This window comes from Chelonoidis abingdonii, chromosome 9 (genome assembly GCF_003597395.2).
Source record: "Chelonoidis abingdonii isolate Lonesome George chromosome 9, CheloAbing_2.0, whole genome shotgun sequence".
Classification (NCBI taxonomy): domain Eukaryota; kingdom Metazoa; phylum Chordata; order Testudines; family Testudinidae; genus Chelonoidis; species Chelonoidis abingdonii.
Genome location: NC_133777.1, coordinates 69,436,117 through 69,456,310, shown reverse-complemented (window position 1 = coordinate 69,456,310; position 20,194 = coordinate 69,436,117). Strand labels below are relative to the sequence as shown.

General features: G+C 41.5%; 2 protein-coding genes across 4 annotated transcripts in view; one reads left to right on the top strand and one right to left on the bottom strand.

Moving 5' to 3' along the window:
• IL16 (interleukin 16) overlaps nt 1–5,905 on the top strand; it is a 46,706-nt gene extending 40,801 nt beyond the window's left edge. For both annotated transcript variants that reach the window (XM_032771893.2, XM_032771894.2), the window contains 5 exons: nt 631–814; nt 1,968–2,069; nt 3,235–3,487; nt 4,745–4,870; nt 5,417–5,905. In XM_032771893.2, the coding sequence (XP_032627784.1) occupies nt 631–814; nt 1,968–2,069; nt 3,235–3,487; nt 4,745–4,870; nt 5,417–5,622 (871 nt within the window). In that variant the 3' untranslated portion in view covers nt 5,623–5,905. The remainder of the gene's footprint in view (nt 1–630; nt 815–1,967; nt 2,070–3,234; nt 3,488–4,744; nt 4,871–5,416) is intronic.
• Nucleotides 5,906–9,807: 3,902 nt separating this feature from the next.
• STARD5 (StAR related lipid transfer domain containing 5) lies at nt 9,808–20,014 on the bottom strand. Of its 2 annotated transcripts, XR_012656565.1 has the most exons (7): nt 19,703–20,014; nt 16,077–16,126; nt 15,819–15,951; nt 14,314–14,431; nt 13,195–13,288; nt 11,730–12,554; nt 9,808–10,417 (listed from the first exon to the last, which is right to left on the bottom strand). XR_012656565.1 is itself a non-coding variant. In XM_032771897.2 (6 exons), exons 1-6 carry the CDS (start codon nt 19,790–19,792, stop codon nt 12,407–12,409), a joined length of 633 nt encoding a protein of 210 aa, XP_032627788.1. In that variant the 5' UTR covers nt 19,793–20,014; the 3' UTR covers nt 11,484–12,406. The 2 variants fall into 2 exon arrangements, 1 of the variants encoding a protein (XP_032627788.1); XM_032771897.2 differs by lacking the exon at nt 9,808–10,417 and having other exon boundaries at nt 11,484–12,554.
• Between the last annotated feature and the right edge of the window lie 180 nt (nt 20,015–20,194).

Here is a 20,194-nt window from a genome sequence, read left to right as displayed (position 1 = left end):
GCATCTGAATCTTTTGTAACTGTAAAAGTGGGATGGGTATTTCCAAACTCAGATTTGAAACACAGTCAAAACAACCTCTCTCACAAGAGTCTGAAATATTTATATTTATATTTGCTACCCCTGTTTCCAATAGAAGATATAACTAGGAAGTCTGGAGTCATGTTAAAAAAGAAAAAAAAGTTATCTGGACTTTTTTTCAATGCCCAGGAAAGGTTCAATTTGAGTTGGGGCAAAGTTGCAAGAGGACATTTATTCCTTCATGTAAACGCTCACACAAGTTTGTCACCACTGAAGCACAGGGTGACCAGACTGCAAGTGTGAAAAATCGGGACAGGCAGTGGGGGGTAAAAGATGCCTATATAAGACAAAGTCCCGAATATCAGGACTGGCTCTATAAAATCAGGACATCTGGTCACCCTACTGAGGCAGCAACCCTGCCATCTCTTGGTATGTTACATAGTAGGCATTACTGGGAACAAATAAATAGAGATCTGAACCGCTTGGCCCATTACCAGTTAAACTCTAGTATGATCAAAAGATGAAGATTCCAGAATTGCCTCTTCTGTGCCACAGTGTAGAAGCTGCAATCACAAATTAATGTTGCTTTTTTCCCTTTTCAAAATGGGAAAGCCTCTCTGAACTGAGAGACTATACTGTGAGTTTAACAGACACAGGGAAAGAGGAAGAGAAACAGGAACACTGTTCATCTCAAGCATCTAGTGTGTCCGGGCAGTCAGTCATCTCTCTGCTTTCCCCTGAAGAATTAAAGAAGCTTATAGAAGAAGTAAAATCACTAGATGAGGCTACCTTAAAGGTAAGTCCACTTTTCTGTGCACTCTATTCTGAAAGAATAGTGTTTAATTTTTGCTATGTGAAATTCTTACAAACACAACATCAATATCAATATGTAACAGTAACGCTCAGTTTTCAGCCATGAATCTCAAATCATTTCACAAAGATGGCTAAGAATTATCAGCCCGATTTTACAGACGGGATAACTGAGATGCAGAGAGGGCAAAGCCAATGTTTTCAAAAGTTTGCATCAATTTTAGGTACCCAACTAGGAGTACCTTAAAGAGGCCTGATTTTCAGAGGCAGCGAACAGCCAGTTGACTCAACAGGAGTTGCGGGAGCTCAGAAAAGCTGCAAAAAATCAGGCCTTAATTGTCTCTCGTTTGGGCAATCAATAGCAATGGACATTTCTGAAGACTTTGGTCTAAATGGCTTGGTCAAGATTATATAATCAGAGGAAGCACAAGGAATAAAATCCAGGCATTCTCACGCTTAGTTCAGTGGCCTGTCCACCAACCTATGCATCCAGCTACAGAAAAGCACATTGTTATGAGACAAGTGAAGATAAATCAATCAGTTTCTCTTAAGAAAAAGTGTTATACTTGAATCCTTAAAAACACTGTAGTATGTGCTACTAAAAAAAAAAAAAGAAAAAAAAAGCAATTTTCCCTCATATTAACTGTAATCTAAAAGGGTAACAGACTGAAACAGCTCATTCCAGGCTATTGTTACAATTAAAACTTTAACAAAATGCACATTAAAATAGCAACCCGGCTTAGAAGTAAATTTTGAGCCCCAGACCATTATTCATGGAGTAGGATGAGTTGTAGATAACAAAAGTGTTTTCCTCTCACAGTTAGAAGACCACGTACCTAGTCTCACCATTGAGCCAATACTATTTTCTATATCTATTTCAGTAGTGATCAGTGATCGTTAATATATTGTAATTTACAGCACATTCACTGAAGCAGCAAAACTTTTAGACACAAACTCATTCACAAGATATGATACCCAGGCGAAGTTAACCCATTAAATAAAAACAAATACAGAGTTTGTCTTAGCCATCTAAGTGCCACTGCAGAATACACAGTGGATACAGGAGAAAATATACAGATCTTCTGGTAATCTTGAATTATAGTAAGATGCATCTGAAATTATTTTTTTCCTGTGTTTAGCAATTTGATGATATTCAGGTTACAATTTTGCATAAAGAAGAAGATGCTGGTCTTGGATTCAGCCTGGCAGGAGGAATCGATCTAGAAAACAAAGTTGTTACTGTAAGTAGTATCACTCTCATAAAATACTCCCAAAATAAACATTCAGTCTAAAAAGAGGTGGCAGAAAAAATGGAATGGGTTGAAAAGAGAACGTCAAAAATGGAAAAGGTTTGGAAGCTAAAACCTATGAGGACAGATTAAAGAAACTGGGCAAGATCAAGGCTAGAGAAAAGAAGAATATGATGGGAATGACAACAGGCTATACATAAGGAAATATTAAAAAATTAGAGCTGGCCAATGCAGTTTCAACTGGAAAATGTTTTCTCTCTCTCTCTCTCTCAAAAAAAGGGGGGTTCATCAAAAATGAAAACTTTCTGCAGAAAAATATTTCAAATGGAAAATTTTGAAAGAAAATTTCAATTTTGAATTGAGGTTAATGTCATTTCATTTCGGTTTTCCATTTTTTTTTCAGATTTTTGAGTTTTCCCCTTTTTGTCACCTTACGCAAACAAACAAACAAACAAACAAACATCTAGGTTTCCCCACATCTTTTCCTTTTCCTACTCTGTAACTTTTCGAACTTTGAAAAAGTTTGAGTGACAAAGAAAAATGGAATTAATTTTGCCATTCCATTTTTTCAGAACGACATTTTAAAAAAAATGTAGCTCCTTAACAGTACCCAGCAACCCTATGTAAGCAGCATAGGGCATGAAATGGAAAAGAATTTATGGTGCCAGAAGATAATTAGCAAATTGGAACGAAATGTTGCCAGAAAACTGGGATTACCATGCCTATTTTAAGTGCAATGGGATATTTAATCATCAGTAGTGATGAAGGCCTTCTGGAGCACAATACCTACTGCAGCATAGATTCAGCATGGACTCAGTGGAAGATGGTCATCTACTAAATAACCAATGCATCTTTTCAGACTCCTGACTCTCTCTCTCTCTCTTTTTAAGTCACTGGTGCAGGTTCAGGACAAGATGACTGACCTGGTTAAACTCTGTGAAATCTGATGGCTGATAGCATAAGGTGGTACCAGCCACAAGCCACCCAGTATCCCCTGTATCTTAATAAGCTTCTACCACAACAATTACAATCCATGAGCCTTAAAAATCAGCTCTCTTTCTTGCTAAGAAATGAAAATGTGTCACATTTCAACTTTACTAACTGTGAGACTTAGTCACGTCTTCTCTTTTTTTGTGACGGCTGGGGTCTCTAATAGGTTCACAGAGTATTTCCTAATGGACTAGCATCTCAGGAAGGAACTATCCAGAAAGGAGATGAAGTCTTATCCATTAATGGGAAGTCTCTTAAAGGTGCCACTCACAACGATGCCTTGGCGATCATGCGCCAGGCTCGACTGCCAAGGCAAGCCGTCGTAGTGACTAAAAAAGCTAAAGAGGAAGAAAGAAGTCTTAATGTTTCAGTTGACTCTACTACGTATTCTACAGAAAGTGAAACCTCAACAGAAGCTAGTGAGTACTTTATACCTGCATAAACCACATTTATATACCTCTCTGTATATACCACCACAGAATCCTTGCCCTTTACAAAGGGTTGTATGGGATTTAGCTAGACAAATCTTGGAGCTGTGATTAAAAGTTGGACAACTGTTTAAAAATCCAGGAAGTAGGCTTTAAACAACCTGTTACTCAGTTGATACTACTCTCTGCTGTCCAAAGTCCCAGTCCTGCAAAATCTATCAGCTGAATCAAGATTCTAGGTGTATATATAAATAATCATTATGAAATTACAGATTGAAATCTATGCAGTCTTCATTATAAATCAGAGTTGCCATTTTGTAACAAAATATTGACAATTTCATGCAAAACAACATATGCTATTTTATTCTGTATAATTATGTGGTAAATGCTGATTTGGGGCTCAGCTGTGTACGAACAAAAAAATCAATTAACATTGGTGGGGGAAGGTATGCTGGGAAAATGCAATAAATAAAGTTATATATACACACATTACATAAATCACTAAACTGTACCAAAAAGCAAGATTCCTCAAAATGGAGCTCTAAAAAGATTCAGATAATGTCAAGCATAGTTAACAGGATTAACTGCATGTATAATGGCTACTCATGTGAGTAGTAGTAATGAACTTTCATTTTAAGCCCCTAAAAGTTCCTGTGTTGTGAAAATATTTTATTTGAAAGGATACTTTCTCCAGATTATCTAAATCATACTCTGGACTCCAATACAGCAGCTGGCTATATTCAAAACATATGGAGGACATACAGTTTTGTAGAATCATCTTCATTCTTAAGATTTTTGTTCAGAAGTCAGAGCTTTGTAATCATATTTACATACCCCAAATAAACATTATTGGCTGTTTAGATAATATTACTTTTAATATTACCATCAGGTCACTTGTACTGAACACTTAATTTTGGAATATATACAGTGAATGGAAATGTTAATGTGTCTCTAGCATGTTTATGTAATTCAAGCAAATGCCATTTACATTAAATCCAACCTATTCATTTGGCTCAGATTTCAATACACTAAAAATACATCCCCCCCGACCATAACCTTCTCTAGGAGCAATTAACAACTTTACAATGAGCAAAAAGATGAAGAAAATTGTCATTTTCTGCCTTGTTTTGCTCTATCATTTACTTGCCTACAAAAAATTAAACAAACAAAAACTCATTTCTTTGTTCAGATCTTTTCACTTTTCAGAATATTTTGTACCCCTCCTGATACCATTCTATTCCTTTCCAGCAACTGAAGACACAATCTGCACTGTAACTCTGGAAAAGACACCTGCTGGCTTAGGATTCAGTCTGGAAGGAGGGAAAGGCTCCATCCATGGAGATAAACCCATCATCATCAACAGGATTTTTAAAGGTAGAGGTGTTTAAACACTCTGTCTCTATTTATTATTATTATTATATACACACACACACACGGTCAAATCCTCAGCTGTGGTAAACTGGAGTAATTCCATTGAGTTACACCAGATGAGGATCCCGTCCATGATAATTTTTATTTAAACTGCAGCATTACATTTCATTGTGCGGGATGAACTCCTTGCTTTGTGATTAGACCACACGCATTTTATACCATTTATACAGAAACACACTTCTTTTGCATGGAAATGGCAACATTTACAAGTTAGCAGAAAGGTTTGAAATCCATTTGAGGGCTTGAGAAGATGCAGCGTGCACTTTTGCTATACCTCCTGAAAATGAAAAGGGGCGGGGGCAATTGTTCACAATGTGTTCAGTGATTTGGAGGTCTCTGCATTTGCACTGTGGCAAATACTTGATTCTTTATTTGTGCATCAGATGTGCACATCTTCCATGTAACATCCTACTACAGCGATCCATAATTACAACAAAAAAGATTTCCCCACACAAAAGAACTGAAGTAAATTCATTCTCTCCCCCACAGGAGTTGCATCAGAACAAAGCAGCACTGTTCAGCCTGGTGATGAGCTACTGCAAGTGCACACAACTGTTATGCAAGGACTCACCCGTTTTGAAGCCTGGAGTATTATCAAGGCATTACCTGATGGGCCCATCACTGCTATCATCAAGAGGAAAAATCCAAGTTCTGTTACCACCAAATCATCTGAAACTTTGCAAGGAGAAGAATGAAACTGCTGCCAGTATTCAAACAAAACAAACAAACAAACCCATAACATTTCATTACTTAAAGCTATTTACCAACACAGCAGAGATATTGTGGAAGTGCAGATGATCATATTGCAAGTTTTACAGATATCTTTGCAACCTCCAAGCAAGTTGTCCGGAATAAGAGACTGATATAAAATGCTCACAATTCTGTTTACAATATTCATAAGAAGCTGTTGAAAATTGTAGAAGGCTAAAAAAAAGTCTTAATATAATGAGTGTAATAAAATGTGTGAAAATTGCAGTACTCTTTATCCCATGTAAATCAATTTGATGGCATCACAGACTAGCATGCAAAGTTAATTTAACCACCAAATCTAACGAAAATTAGAAACAGGCCAGAAGCCTAAGGCAGATTCTCAGTCCTGCTCCAGAGACTGACCAAACCCTAGTTGGGGACTCTGTAACATAGGGTAGCTCTCAGTGGGTGTAGAATAGAAATGGCTGGCTCCTAAATCTCCCTCCCCACAGCTTCCAGCACATGCGGAAGGGAGGAAGAGAGGGCAAGCAGCCAAAGAAGGATGGGCTCTATCCAGCACAAAGGAGCCAGGGCCGTCCCGTGGAGAAGGGGAATTCTTTGCTAGCATAAAGCTGGCTCTGCTGCCTTCTACGCCAGTTGCCCTACACCCCCATTGTAAGGGGAAAAAGAGGATGTTTGGGGTACTCTGGGGTCAGGAGAGGGAGAGAAGATGGGACAGGACATAGCAGAGCTCCATCTTATCTTCCCCTGGTGTAACAGTCGGATAGTAAGTTAGAGCTGCACTGGACAGCAATCATTTGCTCAGTGGCCAAGCAGCCCTGAATCAAGGAGTGACTAGTTCCCTGCAGCGCCCCCACCCCTAAATCGGACAAAGTAGAGAATCAAGCTAATATAGATGAAAATCTCGTTTGTCTGAGTGAGAATTAAGCACATGCATCTGAAGAACATTGTACCGCAGCACATTATTTACTGTGAAACAAGAATTTGAAAAGCCTTGCAATACCCAGGCATTGCATTGTGAATTAAAAATATCCTAAGTACAGGGTTGAGAATTTTGAAAGGCATTCAGGGATTGCTCTGCTCAGCGCTGCAATGCCTAAATGATTCAGGAGCCTAAGTCATCAAAAGTCACTTAGCAGCCTACATTTCATTGAAAGTCAATGGGTTCCTAAGTGTCAAAGTCACTTTTGAAAATGAGACATAGGCCTTGCAACACTGAGCAAAGCAATACCTAAATACTTTAAAAAATCTGGGCCAGAGTAACAAGGACATTTAGAACTGAACCTGGTTATCTGAATACATAGTTTGTGTAATTTTTAACATCACTGCAGCAGTATTTAAAATGAAAATATCAGTGATTGATTATGGGATTTAAGGCTCGGTGAGCCAGTTGATGACTGGAAATACTAAATACCTTGGGGACAGATCTGGCATTGATGGTTACACAAGGCATGCCATTGCTTCAAATGGAGAGTTCTCTGTAAACGCTGATAGTGTATTACAGCATCTTTGTCAAGGTTTGTAAGTACCCCCAAGATTTGACCAGTCTTCAGGACCTACTAGTACAGTACCCTGGATGATATTACTGCCTTGATCGCCATGTATTTCTATCACTTAAAACAGAATTTAAATTAACAGAAAGTTAATGCAACTGTAACTTATTTGCTTAATTTATTATTGTGCTAAAACTAAAAGACAAGGGGGAACAAATTCTATGATTCATGCTAGTTCAGATACAGTAAATGAATGTATCATCAATATGAATGACAAAAAAAATAGCCCTAAGAGCACCGGAATCCATAGTTCAAAAGTCTAATTATTTCCCTCCCCCTCACTTTATTTAAAGAGATGTTGTTGAAGGCAGCACCAATCATGGATTGTTCCACTGTTATCACTATTAGAATTTAAAGGTTTTGTTATTTTTAAAATATACAGTGGTCTTAAACACTGAGACAAGTTTTTGCACATTTTTATTAGCCCCACATTTTCAAAATAAGTATCTTATTGTGTACATGCACCTAGCATTGCATTATCATTATGATTTGTATTATCAGATTCACCCAGGAGCCCCAGTCATGGACCAGAGTCTTATCATACAAGATGCTATACAAACAGAACAAAAAGACAGTCCCTGCTCCAAAGAGCTACCTTATGACAGATGAAAGTTGCTGCTTAGTTTGGTCAAGACAATACCTCTTTGCCCTGTGGTCCTTTTGGTCTCCTCAGACCTGCTTTGTTAATATAGGGGCATGACATATTAAGATAACTGATTATTCCATACCACAGTGTTAATCCTAGAGAGCAGATTCCTGCAAAGCACAAAAGCAATTGTTATTCTTTAATCAACAATCAAAAGAAATATTGTAGCAATAGGCAATGTGAAGACAAGCAATACAAGAGTCTAGTCAAACCATGACTACCCTTTTTTGCACAGTATATATTTTACAATTTCCTGTTTAGCACCCTCTCTCTCTCTCCATATGAAATCTCATCTGGTTAGCCACTTCTAAGTAAATATCATTTCAGCAGTGTGTATACAGGAAGATCAACATTTTTAAAGCAGCTATCCATACAGATCAGTGGTTCTCAACGAGTATGTGTATTCCTAGGGATATGCAGGTCTTCTCCGGGGGACATCAGCTTATCTAGATATTTGCCTAATTTTACACCAGGCTACATAAAAAGCACTAGCAAAATCAGCACAGACTAAAATTTCATACGACTTGTTTATACTGCTCTATATACTATACACTGAAATGTAGGTACAATATTTATATTCTAATTATTTTACAATTCTGTGGTAAAAATGAAAAAGTAAGCAGTTTTTCAGTAATAGTGAGCTGTGACACTTTTGTATTTTTATGTTTGTTTTGTAAACAAGTAATTTTTAAGTGAGGTGAAATGCGGTATGCAAGAGAAACCAGACTACTATACAGGAGTCTGGAAAGGTTGAGAGCCACTGATACAGATAACATGAAAAATCTGAATCAATGGTCACTTTAGCAGCTGTACAGTGAAGCAGGCCCTGAGTTCTTTAGTTCTGTTGTGGCTCAAGTCTGCAAAAGCCAGGTCAAACTCTTTTTGTGGGTTTTCACAGCCTTGCTGAGAAAGGCTGAGAGATTGTATTAGATAACAGTCCTTGTACAGGGTGGCCTGCACTAGCATCAGCTTTAGTCATTAACAAAAAAAATCATCCAAAAATTTGAACCAAGCTTTTCAAAGGTTGTAATAATTTCAGATCACCTGTCTGCTCTTCCCTCTCCTGGCTACCAGTCTTTTAGGTTTCTGAACCTCTGCATTTTCTGGTTCTGGCTGAGACCAAAAGCAGAAATGTCAATGTACCATGTAAAACAGAAGTCTCCCCCAGTATTCCAGTCTCCCCCAAAGCAGGAAGTTCCAGAAATCTTACAAGACAGCTTGTACTTACAAATTTCCAGCCTACTTTGGCAGAGTAGAGGGCTCATAGAGCAGTCCTGTGATGGGCTGAACACCCTCTGATCCTGTTGAACTGAGCACCTCACAGGACTGATCCTTTATTCAGATTCTGGCTCTGCACCTCTGACCCTCCTGAATAATATTTACTCATGAGTAATGCCATTGACCTCAAAAGGACTACAGGCATGAGTGAAGGTGGTTGGATCAGGCCTAAGGTTTAGATAAACCCTTGATCTTTTGAGCGCTTAAACAACATAAGGCCCTCATCAGGCAAAGACTTTACACACGTGCTTAACTTTATACACCTTGAGTTGTCCTACTGACCACTCACTGTGCATAAAGTTAAGCATGAACCTAAGCCTTTGCAAGACAGGCGCCCAAACCACTCTCTTACAAAATTACTTGCCATTCTTCATAGTTGCAGTATGCAGCAGTCTAAGTCAAAAACAAAAAAATCCAAAAAACTAGGACTAGACAAAAGCTGAAGGGTTCAATCCTGCAAGATGCTGAGTACCCTGCCCCCTCACTAAAATATCTACCTAAGTACTCATCCTGCAGCCACCTCCATAGTGTCTGAGCAGCTAAGGGCACTCCCAACCTCACAGGATTGGCCTTAAGCCCCAAGAGAGTGCGGAACAATCGTGAAAGGTGCAGAGCTCCTTTAAGTCTCATTGGCAATGGGAGTTGAGGGGACACTATGAAAGAGTTAAAGGATAATTCAGAAGAACAAAAACGCGAAACAGAAAATATTTTATTTAATTTGCGACACACACTGGCAAGTATTAAAAACCCCAGTCACAAAAAAGAATAAATTTAACCCCTCTTCCCTTAAATTCTTTCATATACATTAAAAACTACAGTGGAAATAGTCGTACATAAATGTCCCACAAATCACACCACATATGCAACAAATACAAGAACAGAAATTTCAATGTATTAACACAAATAAATACTTAATAAAGTAAAAGCATGAAAATTACAACCTGATTTACATGTTTGCAACTCAACAATCATAAATTATCATTTTTTTCTTTTGTAAAAGGATAAATGAATAGTATGCTGTTTATAACAACTTCTCACATTACCTAAGTAACCAGCTACATAAATATTTTCGATGGCTGCATACATCACTGCATATTACATCAATAACTGATTTCCTAAGATATGCCATGAGGTGTGTCAGTCTTGGAGACATAAACAAGAACATCCTACTTTTATGAACAAGCAAGTCAAGATTAGTCCACAACATTTTACAGAAAGGACTATTCACAAGTTCACAACACTTTCAACAACATATTAGAAAATTGTTCAAATGCATGATCATTTCAAATGTCATTTTTCTAACTGCAAGTAAAGTGCTTCAATACATCTGTTTATTTATTGCCATTATGTCAGTGCAGTTCGGTTTATGACAATTTGTAAATCAGAATTTTTTGGTAGACAGGGGATGATGGGAGAGGACAAGGCCCAGGGATCTGTGAATTGGTTGAGGATATTAGGCTCTGATTCAGCAAAACACTTAAGTATATGCTTAACATTAGCACTGAAGTCAGTTCGACGTCAGCACATGCTGAATCAGGCCCTTATAGTCTAGAATGAGTGGGACCATATGTTCTCACCTACCCAGTTCATTGTGGTCTACCCCATTTTTGGGGTTGGTCCCAATGTAATATCTCAAATTATACTGATGTCAGCAGCAAAAGAGCTCCCCCTTCAAGAAAGAAACATTGTTTCATATAGGTCATTAGGTAGAATCTGAGATATAACAGGGCTCCCTTGAATCTGACTTATACTGGTGGAACTACATTGACTTCAGCAGAGCTGCTCCTGGTTTTACTCCTGGGGGAATTCTGTGCCATTGCACACATGCATAATTCATGGTTTCCGCAAATGTCTTTGCTTCCCAGCAGAAAATGATTTTCTGATAGCGAAGCAAAGGGAAGCTGCAAGAGCAGTCACGCACTCTTCCCTAGCAGCGCAGGCACATTGTTTCAGGCATCCGGAGCAGTCGTGGAGAGGTAAAGAACCATGGTGGCTCCTACCCTGCACCAAAATCAGCTGCTAGACCCACCCCAGACACCTCCTCTGGCTGTAGAAAGCTCAACTTCCTCCCCGGTTTCCTGCCCCCATTGCTCCTCAGCCGTGGGGGAGGGGTTGCTGTATGGGGAACTGCTCCCCCGTTCGCCCAGCCCCCTGCATCGGACCCCGCATACTCAGACCCCCCCCGCCAACCCTCACCCCATACACCCAGACGCCCCCCCAGCCCTCCATACCTGAACCTCACCCTGCTGAACCTAAACCCCTGAATCTAGAGCCTCCCTGTATCCAGACCTGCAACTGAATCACCCTGACAAGCCCCCAACCCCACTGAACCCAAGCTAGCTGTACCTGGATCCCCACTACCCCAGCACCTAGACCCCCCACTAAGTCCCAACCACCTTCATCTGGAACCCCCTGCAGAGTCCCATTGCCCCTGCACCTGGAATCCTCCCCCCCCCCCCACCCAAGGTCCTCTGTGCATCCAGATTCCATCCCTCAGACCTCCCACTGATCAGTCTGCACCCAGACTGCTCAAGACAGAACCCTCTCACCCCACACCAAGCCTGTCCACACTTGGATCCTGCCTGGTTGAGCCTGCCTGCCCCACACCTGGTGCATCTGACACAGAGGATCAGAGCCCTGTGGTGTTTCTGAGGCAGGCCCAGCCCTGGTGCTGTGTCAGGGTTGGGTGCAACCTCATCACCGAGTCAGTGTCCTGAGAGGGGGGAGGGAGGCTGTGCAGCCAGTGGTCTGTGCTCCCCACTGCCATGCTGGAGCCTCCACATTTATTTAACAAATAAAACTTGAAGAATTTTGCAGAATTTTAAAATATTGTGTGCAGAAATGTTTAGAATTTTTAATTTTGGGGTGCAGAATTCTCTCAGGAGTAACCTAGTTTACACTGATATAGTATGATCATAAACGGGCCTGAAGTGTGGCTTCTCCTTCAGGAGAGGGCAGCAGAACTTCCTCTAGAATCCTACTAGTTGCTGAAATAATGTCACATTTTAATAGTTACAAAAATACAGTATCACCAGGTAGTGCATTTTTAAACAGAAATGCAAGTACAAAAATAATAAATCCTATATTAAAAATGGACTTTGAGACTTTGTTCCCACTCCAACTTTCCTACATATCTAGATTGTTAGAAAGGCATTGGAGGTCAGTTGCTGATCCCATCATTTATTCCATTTTTATCTTCATCTGATCTGTTATGCCACAAATAATAGCTTTTTTCACCCTCCCTTTTAAGTCTCAGCAATGAGACTCTGATTTCCTTTTAGTAAATGCCTCTCAAGTTTTCACTGTCTTTACCGCTTTGGTCAGATTGCTGTAAAATCCAGCCATGCTGCTTGGAAAGAATGAGTCCACTACAGTCTGGGGAAGATAGCCACCAAGATCAGTCTGAAAGAAAGTGAGGACTTGGGTCTTGCCTGGTTCCCTGAGAAAACAACACATCAGTGCAAGTTATCTTACAACCAGAATTGTAAAATATTAAGGACTTTATAAGATTTTTTATATTTGAGATGTGTTATCTATGGATAAATATTTCTATGCCTTTTCCATAGAATGGGCACAAAGCAAACTTCCCAATTACTCTCCCATCAATGTGCCTTTATCTACCCCTACAAGGAAAGGATAGTAAATTTCCCAATTAATTTAGGCCCTGATTCAGCAGAGCACCTAAGCATGTGCTGAACTGTAAGTATGTGAATTGCCTCTAAAGTCAGTGGGACTACTCATATACTTAAAGTTAAGCACATGTTTATGTGCTCTACTGAATCAGATTCTTAATCCTTGGCTTTTCAGCTAAGAAGCCAACGAGGAGACCCACTGTGATGATAGTTTCTGTAATGTTAACACATGTCCGCTAGGAAATGGAAAAAAAGAGACTAACTCATTTCACCTAGGGCACTGAACATCACTCAGTTTTAATGACAATGTCTACTAGCCACAACCAGATATAAAGCAGTAACCGCCAGAGGGTTCTCTGTTGAATGGTGCACATTAATACATACACACGATCGCTATGGATAGGACTTTCAAGTACAGCATATGTAATATTCAAATAGACTTCTTACCCTGGAATAGGTATACAGAAACAGCCACAAGGATAATTAAACCCTCTTACATATGTGGGTTGGGGAGGACAGAGTGCATGTTCCACATTGGTTGCTACAAGAAAAAAATCACTTTAAAAGAAAACATTTTCTACCACAGTAAACACCACCAGCTGAGAAGAATGAAAGCTAGTCAAAGATTCTTGAGGTTGATGTTCTTTGGCATGTGTTATGCATGGTGATCATAATATTCCCTTCTGGCCATCAAATCTATGAATCAAAGTACTGCATGCATTATAGGAATGATTTCTGCTGGTATGGACTGTATACCAAGGCACTTCAAAAGACATGTATTGGGCTTGTACAGTATTATGGCACCACACTGTTTTAATAGTAACTTAAGTTGCTTGCACTCTAATCTAAAAGTAAGATAAATGCATTTCACAAAGATGTTTCTCTCTTGGTCTTTTGAGAAGGCACAGGCTCACTGCACATATCTATATAGAGAGAGTGATTCCTGCCTGGTGATCCAAAGAGGGCATTGTGGGGCACTGAAACTCTTGACTTAAGACTTAGTGAAAGATGTAAATGAACGTGAAGAAAGAAAGATGAATATATGCATATTGAAATAGTTGCTCTCTGCAGGAAAACTAATCACTGTTGGGGTGCTGTGTGGGCACATCTCTTCACTGTCTTTAGTTAAGCAAAATTTAACAGCCTTCAGTACATCCTATGAAGTGTTCAGAGGCAATGCTTCCGAAGGGACTTTCTTAAGACACTTCTACAAGTTCTAAAAAATATGTACCCAGCTGAATATTAACTGAAATATCTATTCCTTCTCAGAAGAACAATATGAAAAGGAATAATAGGCAAATAGTATAATCTTTCACTGAAGAGTGTAAATATTGATGATATCCTATATGATGATAATGATGTAATGAAGCACTAATACTTGCTAATAACTATTGATTAAGCATCTTCTGACCAAGATTTTTACTGTATATCCAACGTATATATATTTTGAAAAACAAAAAGAATATATCCTGAAAGATTTTCAGTTATATTCACTAACTTACTGTTAATGTAAAATATAATACAATACAATATAACACAAATGGATTGGAAATTTAAATATTTTACCAGCAGATGCTATAGTCCCGTCTTCATACTGCTTAATTAGCACCACATCTACAAAATCTCTTGGAGAAATAATCTTCATGAAGGCTGATGGGGTAATGGTTCTGCATATAGAGATAGTCTACAAAATACAAAACAGCATTAAATCACTGTATATGTACATATAGATGCAGTGATGTGCTTCTAACATAGTGAGAGATTGTGATATCTTTTATCAAGCTTACTTGGCAAGCAGTGCCATTTATTTCAGTTACACAAATTTGTGGAATAACTTGCTATTCAGGGTGAGTAAATATACCAGCTGGAGTCTTGACTCAAGAGCATTTTTGATGGGGAAAATACAGTGATGAGAAGTGGATCCAATGCCATAAGAACAAGCAACACAATGCTCTTTAAGAAGAAAGTCACCCACAGATGTCGTTATCTACAAGCTCCAATTTCAGGTAATAACTTTGTTACATGAAACTTGGTGCATAACTTGTTATCCCACAGGAAATTTAACACAGTTCTCTTGTATCTAAACATCTGCTCCACCACATTGGTGAACGTTATATAAGCGGGACAAATCTCTAAATACAGAATGGAAGACTATCGTATGTGATTTACAAATGTATCTTTTCGTATTTAATTCTAAATAACTTGCAGATTCTTACAAGCTGATAAAAATAAAGAGCTCTGAAATTAAATTGAATGTTCCCTGCACTCATGCTGGTGTGCTTTAGGTACTGAAGAAAGTCGGGATGAGTTCAATGTAGTATGTGCTGTGATGGCAAAATTCCTGAACTAAAGGCTGAGAGTTAAATATATAAATGGCTTTACATTTGTTGGGTCATGATAAACCTCTTTGTTAGTTAAACACAGATTTGTGTACTATTTTTTTTTTAAGATTACCTTCTTTTACCAATAAGAATTGTTAAAATATTATGAACGCTTATCAGAGTTAGCATGATAAAACAATATAACTTTGGAGTCAGTTCTGAAATTAGAATGGTTATAAAATGTGTATTGTTTAGCCAACAGGCTATAGCTACTCATTCAAAGGGGTTATAGTGTATTGTGTAAATACATGCAAACATTTTAGAACATGAGATTTACATTGTCAAAATAAAACAGTTTTGTACAGCTTGTTCAGAACAAAAGAATTCCTGGTGACCAATTTCTAACAATGATTTAAGACTGTGGGTGAGATACACATATCAGGCTGCAATACCTTCTTTAGGATCTTGTAAATATCTGTTTATGTATACACGGTAAGATACAGTATAAGGCACTAAAAATGTAACTGAAAATATAAAGGTCCGTTTCCGCTCTCACTGAAACTTCACCTGATATATTTTTGCATGGGTTTAATTATTCCTGGTGCCCCAAGTACATATTTTATTTTTTCAATACATTTTATAGTAATGAGCAATAATGCAGAAATAATTTTCTCTTCAGATTTTTGTAACAGACCTGTAATGTGACGAGAATTTAACCACAATGCTCCTTATCATTTTCATGGAACTTACATCACTAATAGTTTCAATCAGCTCAAAGTCCTTCACATTCTGGTCCCACTTTGTTCTAAGTCCACCAGCTTCTGGTTTTAAGCACTTCCAGACAGCCTCAGGACTCGCAGAGACTATTCCATCTCCTTTGTATCTGTAGGAAAACAAACATGAAACTAAAATTACCTTTGAATTTTTCTCCTGAACAACAGACAAGTGTTATTCACTCACACACAGACATCCCCTCTCCCCCTTGTAATTTTGGAATACCTTACTTACATGTTGCCAGAAAACTCAGTTGATGGTCTCCAATAAATTGAAACTTCATTCTATCAAAAGTGAAATAAGTGAAGACAGCCTTCAGATCTGATGTAGCAATTAATAGGCTAATCTCTTTGCCACAGCTAGCTAGCAGACATTCCAAACCCACGAAAAAACTGCAGAAATTGGGCTTGTTTTTGGCTTAATTGGCTTGTGAGTTGTTTGTTGGCTAGTTTTTGGCTTATAGCTTGTTTGGCTTGTAGCTTATTCCTTCTCTTTATTGATCGGTTCCTGGCAAGCAGGGGCAAGGGGGGGATGGGAAGCAGTGGTGCACAGTGGACCCCCACCACTATCCCAGACTGCACGCCAGGGGAATCTAGTCACCTAGAGTGTTGGGGTTCTTAGGGATTGGCTTAGAATCATAGAATATTAGGGTATGGCTACACTTGCAACTTTAAAGCGCTGCCGTGCGAGTGTGGTCACAGCGCCAGTGCTGGGAGAGAGGTCTCCCAGCGCTGCACGTACTCCACATCCTCTACGGGTGTAGCTTGCAGTGCTGGGAGCCGTGCTCCTAGTGCTGCGGCACTGTTTACACTGAGGCTTTACAGCGCTGTATCTTGCAGTGCTCAGGGGGGTGTTTTTTTCACACCCCTGAGCGCGAAAGTTGCAGCGCTGTCAAGCGCCAGTGTAGCCATGGCCTCAGGGTTGGAAGGGACCTCAGGAAATCTTCTAGTCCAACCCCCTGCTCAAAGCAGGACCAATTCCCAACTAAATCATCCCAGCCAGGGCTTTGTCAAGCCTGACCTTAAAAACCTCTAAGGAAGGGATTTCACAATGCCTACCCTAAGGTAACCATTTACAGTGCCTCACACTGCTTTTGCCTGGTCTACATATGTGTTAACCGAATTTAGTAGCGTTAACCGATCTTAACCCCTGCACCCGTCCACACGGGCCCTCCTTAGTATCTGATATCAGAAGGGCTTCTTTAAACCGGTTTCTGTTACCTCTACCGACAGTGCGTGGATATCATCGGCTTTGCCATGTCGGCATTAGGGTTAGTGTGGCTGCAAATCGACAGGATTGGCCTCAGGTGGTATCCACAGTGCACGCATTTTTTCGTGCACCGCCTCTGGAAGCATACTGAGACTTTGGATGTCATGCCAGGTAGATAGAAAACCACCGCAAACTTTTGAATTTTCCATTCCCGTTGTTGTTTCCGCAGATGGAGATTGATACAAGCACGGTGGCGATGCAGTCCAATCCTAGAGCTCCACACAGGACCGTACGGGAGATATGTATCTGATCGCTGTATGGGAGACAAAGTTTCTATCAGAGCTCTGTTACAGAAGACTAGAATGACAAAGGATTTGAGAAAAATTCATGCTTATGAAGACAAAATGTCCAAGCACAGTGCTGTGTAGACAGCGAACGAGAAACCAAACGAATCAAATGGACGCTCATGGAAGGAGGAAGGGTACTAGAGGAACCCACAGCTATCACCAACAGTCCCAAAAGGCATATTGCAATAGTCTTGAGACTGAAGCTCCAGTGCACTAGAGGGTCACAAACATTGTTCCCGGAGTGTGTCAAGGTAATATGTCGTCAATTTACCCCTTCCCTCCACGCCCCCAAAAGGGAAAGGAGAAAAAAAGATTTCTCGCATATTTTTTCAGATCACTCTAATATCTACTGGCATGACATGGCGGGTAGACCGGGTGCAGGCACAGCTGAACAACCAACATGCCCTTCCGGTAGGATAGGCAGTCTATTGTACCACTCTGCGCAGTGTAACACTCAGCCGTGAGTGTGCTCCTGGCTGGCCCGGTGAGGCTCGGACCGGGGGCACTGGGGAAAATTGGAATGACTCGGCTTTCTGGCAGATGGTACAGAATGGTGGTAAACGTTTCTCTCATCGTAGCGATATGGAGCGTGGGAGGCTCGTCAGCCGCCTTTCATGTGTGTAAGAAAAGATTCTGTACTGTCAGCAATCACAGCAGCTGGAAGGCTGTCCTCCTCCATCATTTTAGTCTACTAAAAGTCGTGGTTCTTATTCGTGCATTCTTATATTATTCAATACACAAATGGGGGGACACTGGCACGACGGTAGCCCAGGAGGGATTGGGGAGGAGGAAGTTGCCACAAGGGGGTTGTGCAGGAGGTCCTCTAGAATGGCATGCACTTCATCATTTGCTGGGATCTCTGGGGCCCTGACACGAAGCAGCTGTGCTCCTCTGCTCTCTAGTCACTTGCCCATATTCTAGTGCAGGATGACTCCTTTAGACAAAACATAAGAAGGGAATGACCGGGGATCATTCCCTTTTGTCTACTGCGTTCTGGCCCCTCGTGAGGCCAGCCAGGAGGCAACCCATGACAGCAGCAGCTGTACAGAACGACTGGTACCGTCATCTCATGTCCAATTTTTAATGGGCACGGTGCAGAGCGGTGCCATAAGTATGATGGTAACGCGTTCTGTGCTTACCTTGCAAAGGCAGAATTCGCTCTGGCTGGTACAACGCGTACCTCCGTCTGTCAGCAGGCATCCAGTACCCATTCAGTGACACACAGCTGCAAAACGGGTTCCATGCTGCCGCCCTATGGCGTTTGACAGGGGCAATCCAGGGGAAAAGGGGTGTGAAATGTTGTCTGCAATTCGTGCACGAAGGATTGAGAGTGACGACATTTACCCAGAGTCACAATCATGTATATTAAGGCGGTTTTGCACCATCTGCACTGGGGATCAATCAAACCAGAATTCCAATGGGGGAGACACTGGGAACTATGGATAGCTACGTAGCTACCAGGCAAATGCTCCGGAAATCGACGACTAGCTCGGTACAGATGGCACACGCCGGAATAATGTGCTTAGTGTGGCGCGTGCACTCGACTTATTACAATCGTTTTTACAAAACGGCTGTATGTAAAATCGAAATAATCCCGTAGCGCAGACACTACGGGCCCTGAGTGTGAAAGTATTTCTAAGTATCCAACCTAAACCTCCCCCACTGCAACTTGAGACCATTACTTCTTGTTCTGTCATCGGGTACCACTGAGAACTTGTTTTGGCCTTGTTTTGAAATGGGACTAGCTTGATTTTTGGCTTATTGTGAAAATTGGGTGCTTATTTACCACGTGAAAGTTGGCAACTGTGCTAGCTAGTTTTCTTTGTCAGTGGTTACTGAGTCAGCCAAAGGACTGACAAATACAATAACTTCCAAAGATTTTAATTACAAATCCTACCTCAGTGTCTCTAACCAGAGAGCTAACAGTTAACAGCAGAACTGTATAAAGGCCTGAACTGTCATGACAAAGCTGTGATCATTGTTAGCTGCTAATATTTTGCCAGTAGAGTCAGAAATCTGGAAACATAACTCCGGGCCTTACTCTGCAGGGGGCTGAGCGCCTCCTCCTAATTCCCCATCGACCCTTGTTTATCACTGGCGCCTAGACACGAGGGTGATGGGCACTCCAGGAAGACCGCAGACAGAGCACCCCGCAGGACCGGCCCTGGTTTGAACGGGCACCCAGGGCTGGCAAGGGCCCAGATGCACCAGTGACCGGGTTTGCCCTCCCCCGGGGGAGGAACAGGAACCGGGGCAGCCTAGCTGCCATGTCCCCCCTGCGGAGCCCGGGCCCAGCCTGCTCACCGTGCGCTTGCAGCTCCGCCAGCCGCTCGCGTCCTGCCGGTAGAGCTGCACGGTGTCCGCCAGCGAGCGCACCCGCTCCTCGTAAGCCATGGCTGGCAACGGGCCCTGGACCGGCTGGAAGAGGAGCCGCCGCCCACAGGGGGCCGGGCTGGCGCCGATAGGAGCTCCCAGGCTAGGCCGAGCCCGGCGCCTCCCACTCACCTGACGGAGCTGCCCAGGCCTTGGGCGGGACACAGGGCTCCCGGGCGGGCCAGGCCTCGCCAGCGCACTGGCTGTGCTGCCTGCTGAGCCCGCTGCGCTTCCCAGGCCGCCAGCGCCAGCCTCCGCTCCCGGCGGCTGGGGGTTAGCAGCGCCTCAGCTGGGCGGTGCCTGCGGGCTGCTCCATCCGCCCACCGCGCGGCCCCGGCTGCTCTGCCTGCCCCCAGCACAGCGTCCTACCCTCTCTTCCCGAGCTCGCCCGTGGGGGAGGAAGAGAGGGTGTGTGGGAGACAG

Bases quoted from the DNA above. Each gene is read 5' to 3' on its own strand.
- STARD5 (XM_032771897.2), bottom strand. From the start codon at position 19,792: ATGGCTTACGAGGAGCGGGTGCGCTCGCTGGCGGACACCGTGCAGCTC. The intron at 15,952-16,076 runs GTAAGTAAGGTA...GTTTTCCTACAG, and splicing joins ACTGAGTTTTCTGGCAACAT to ATACAAAGGAGATGGAATAG. The intron at 13,289-14,313 runs GTAAAATATTTA...TTTTTCTTGTAG, and splicing joins CGGGACTATAGCATCTGCTG to CAACCAATGTGGAACATGCA.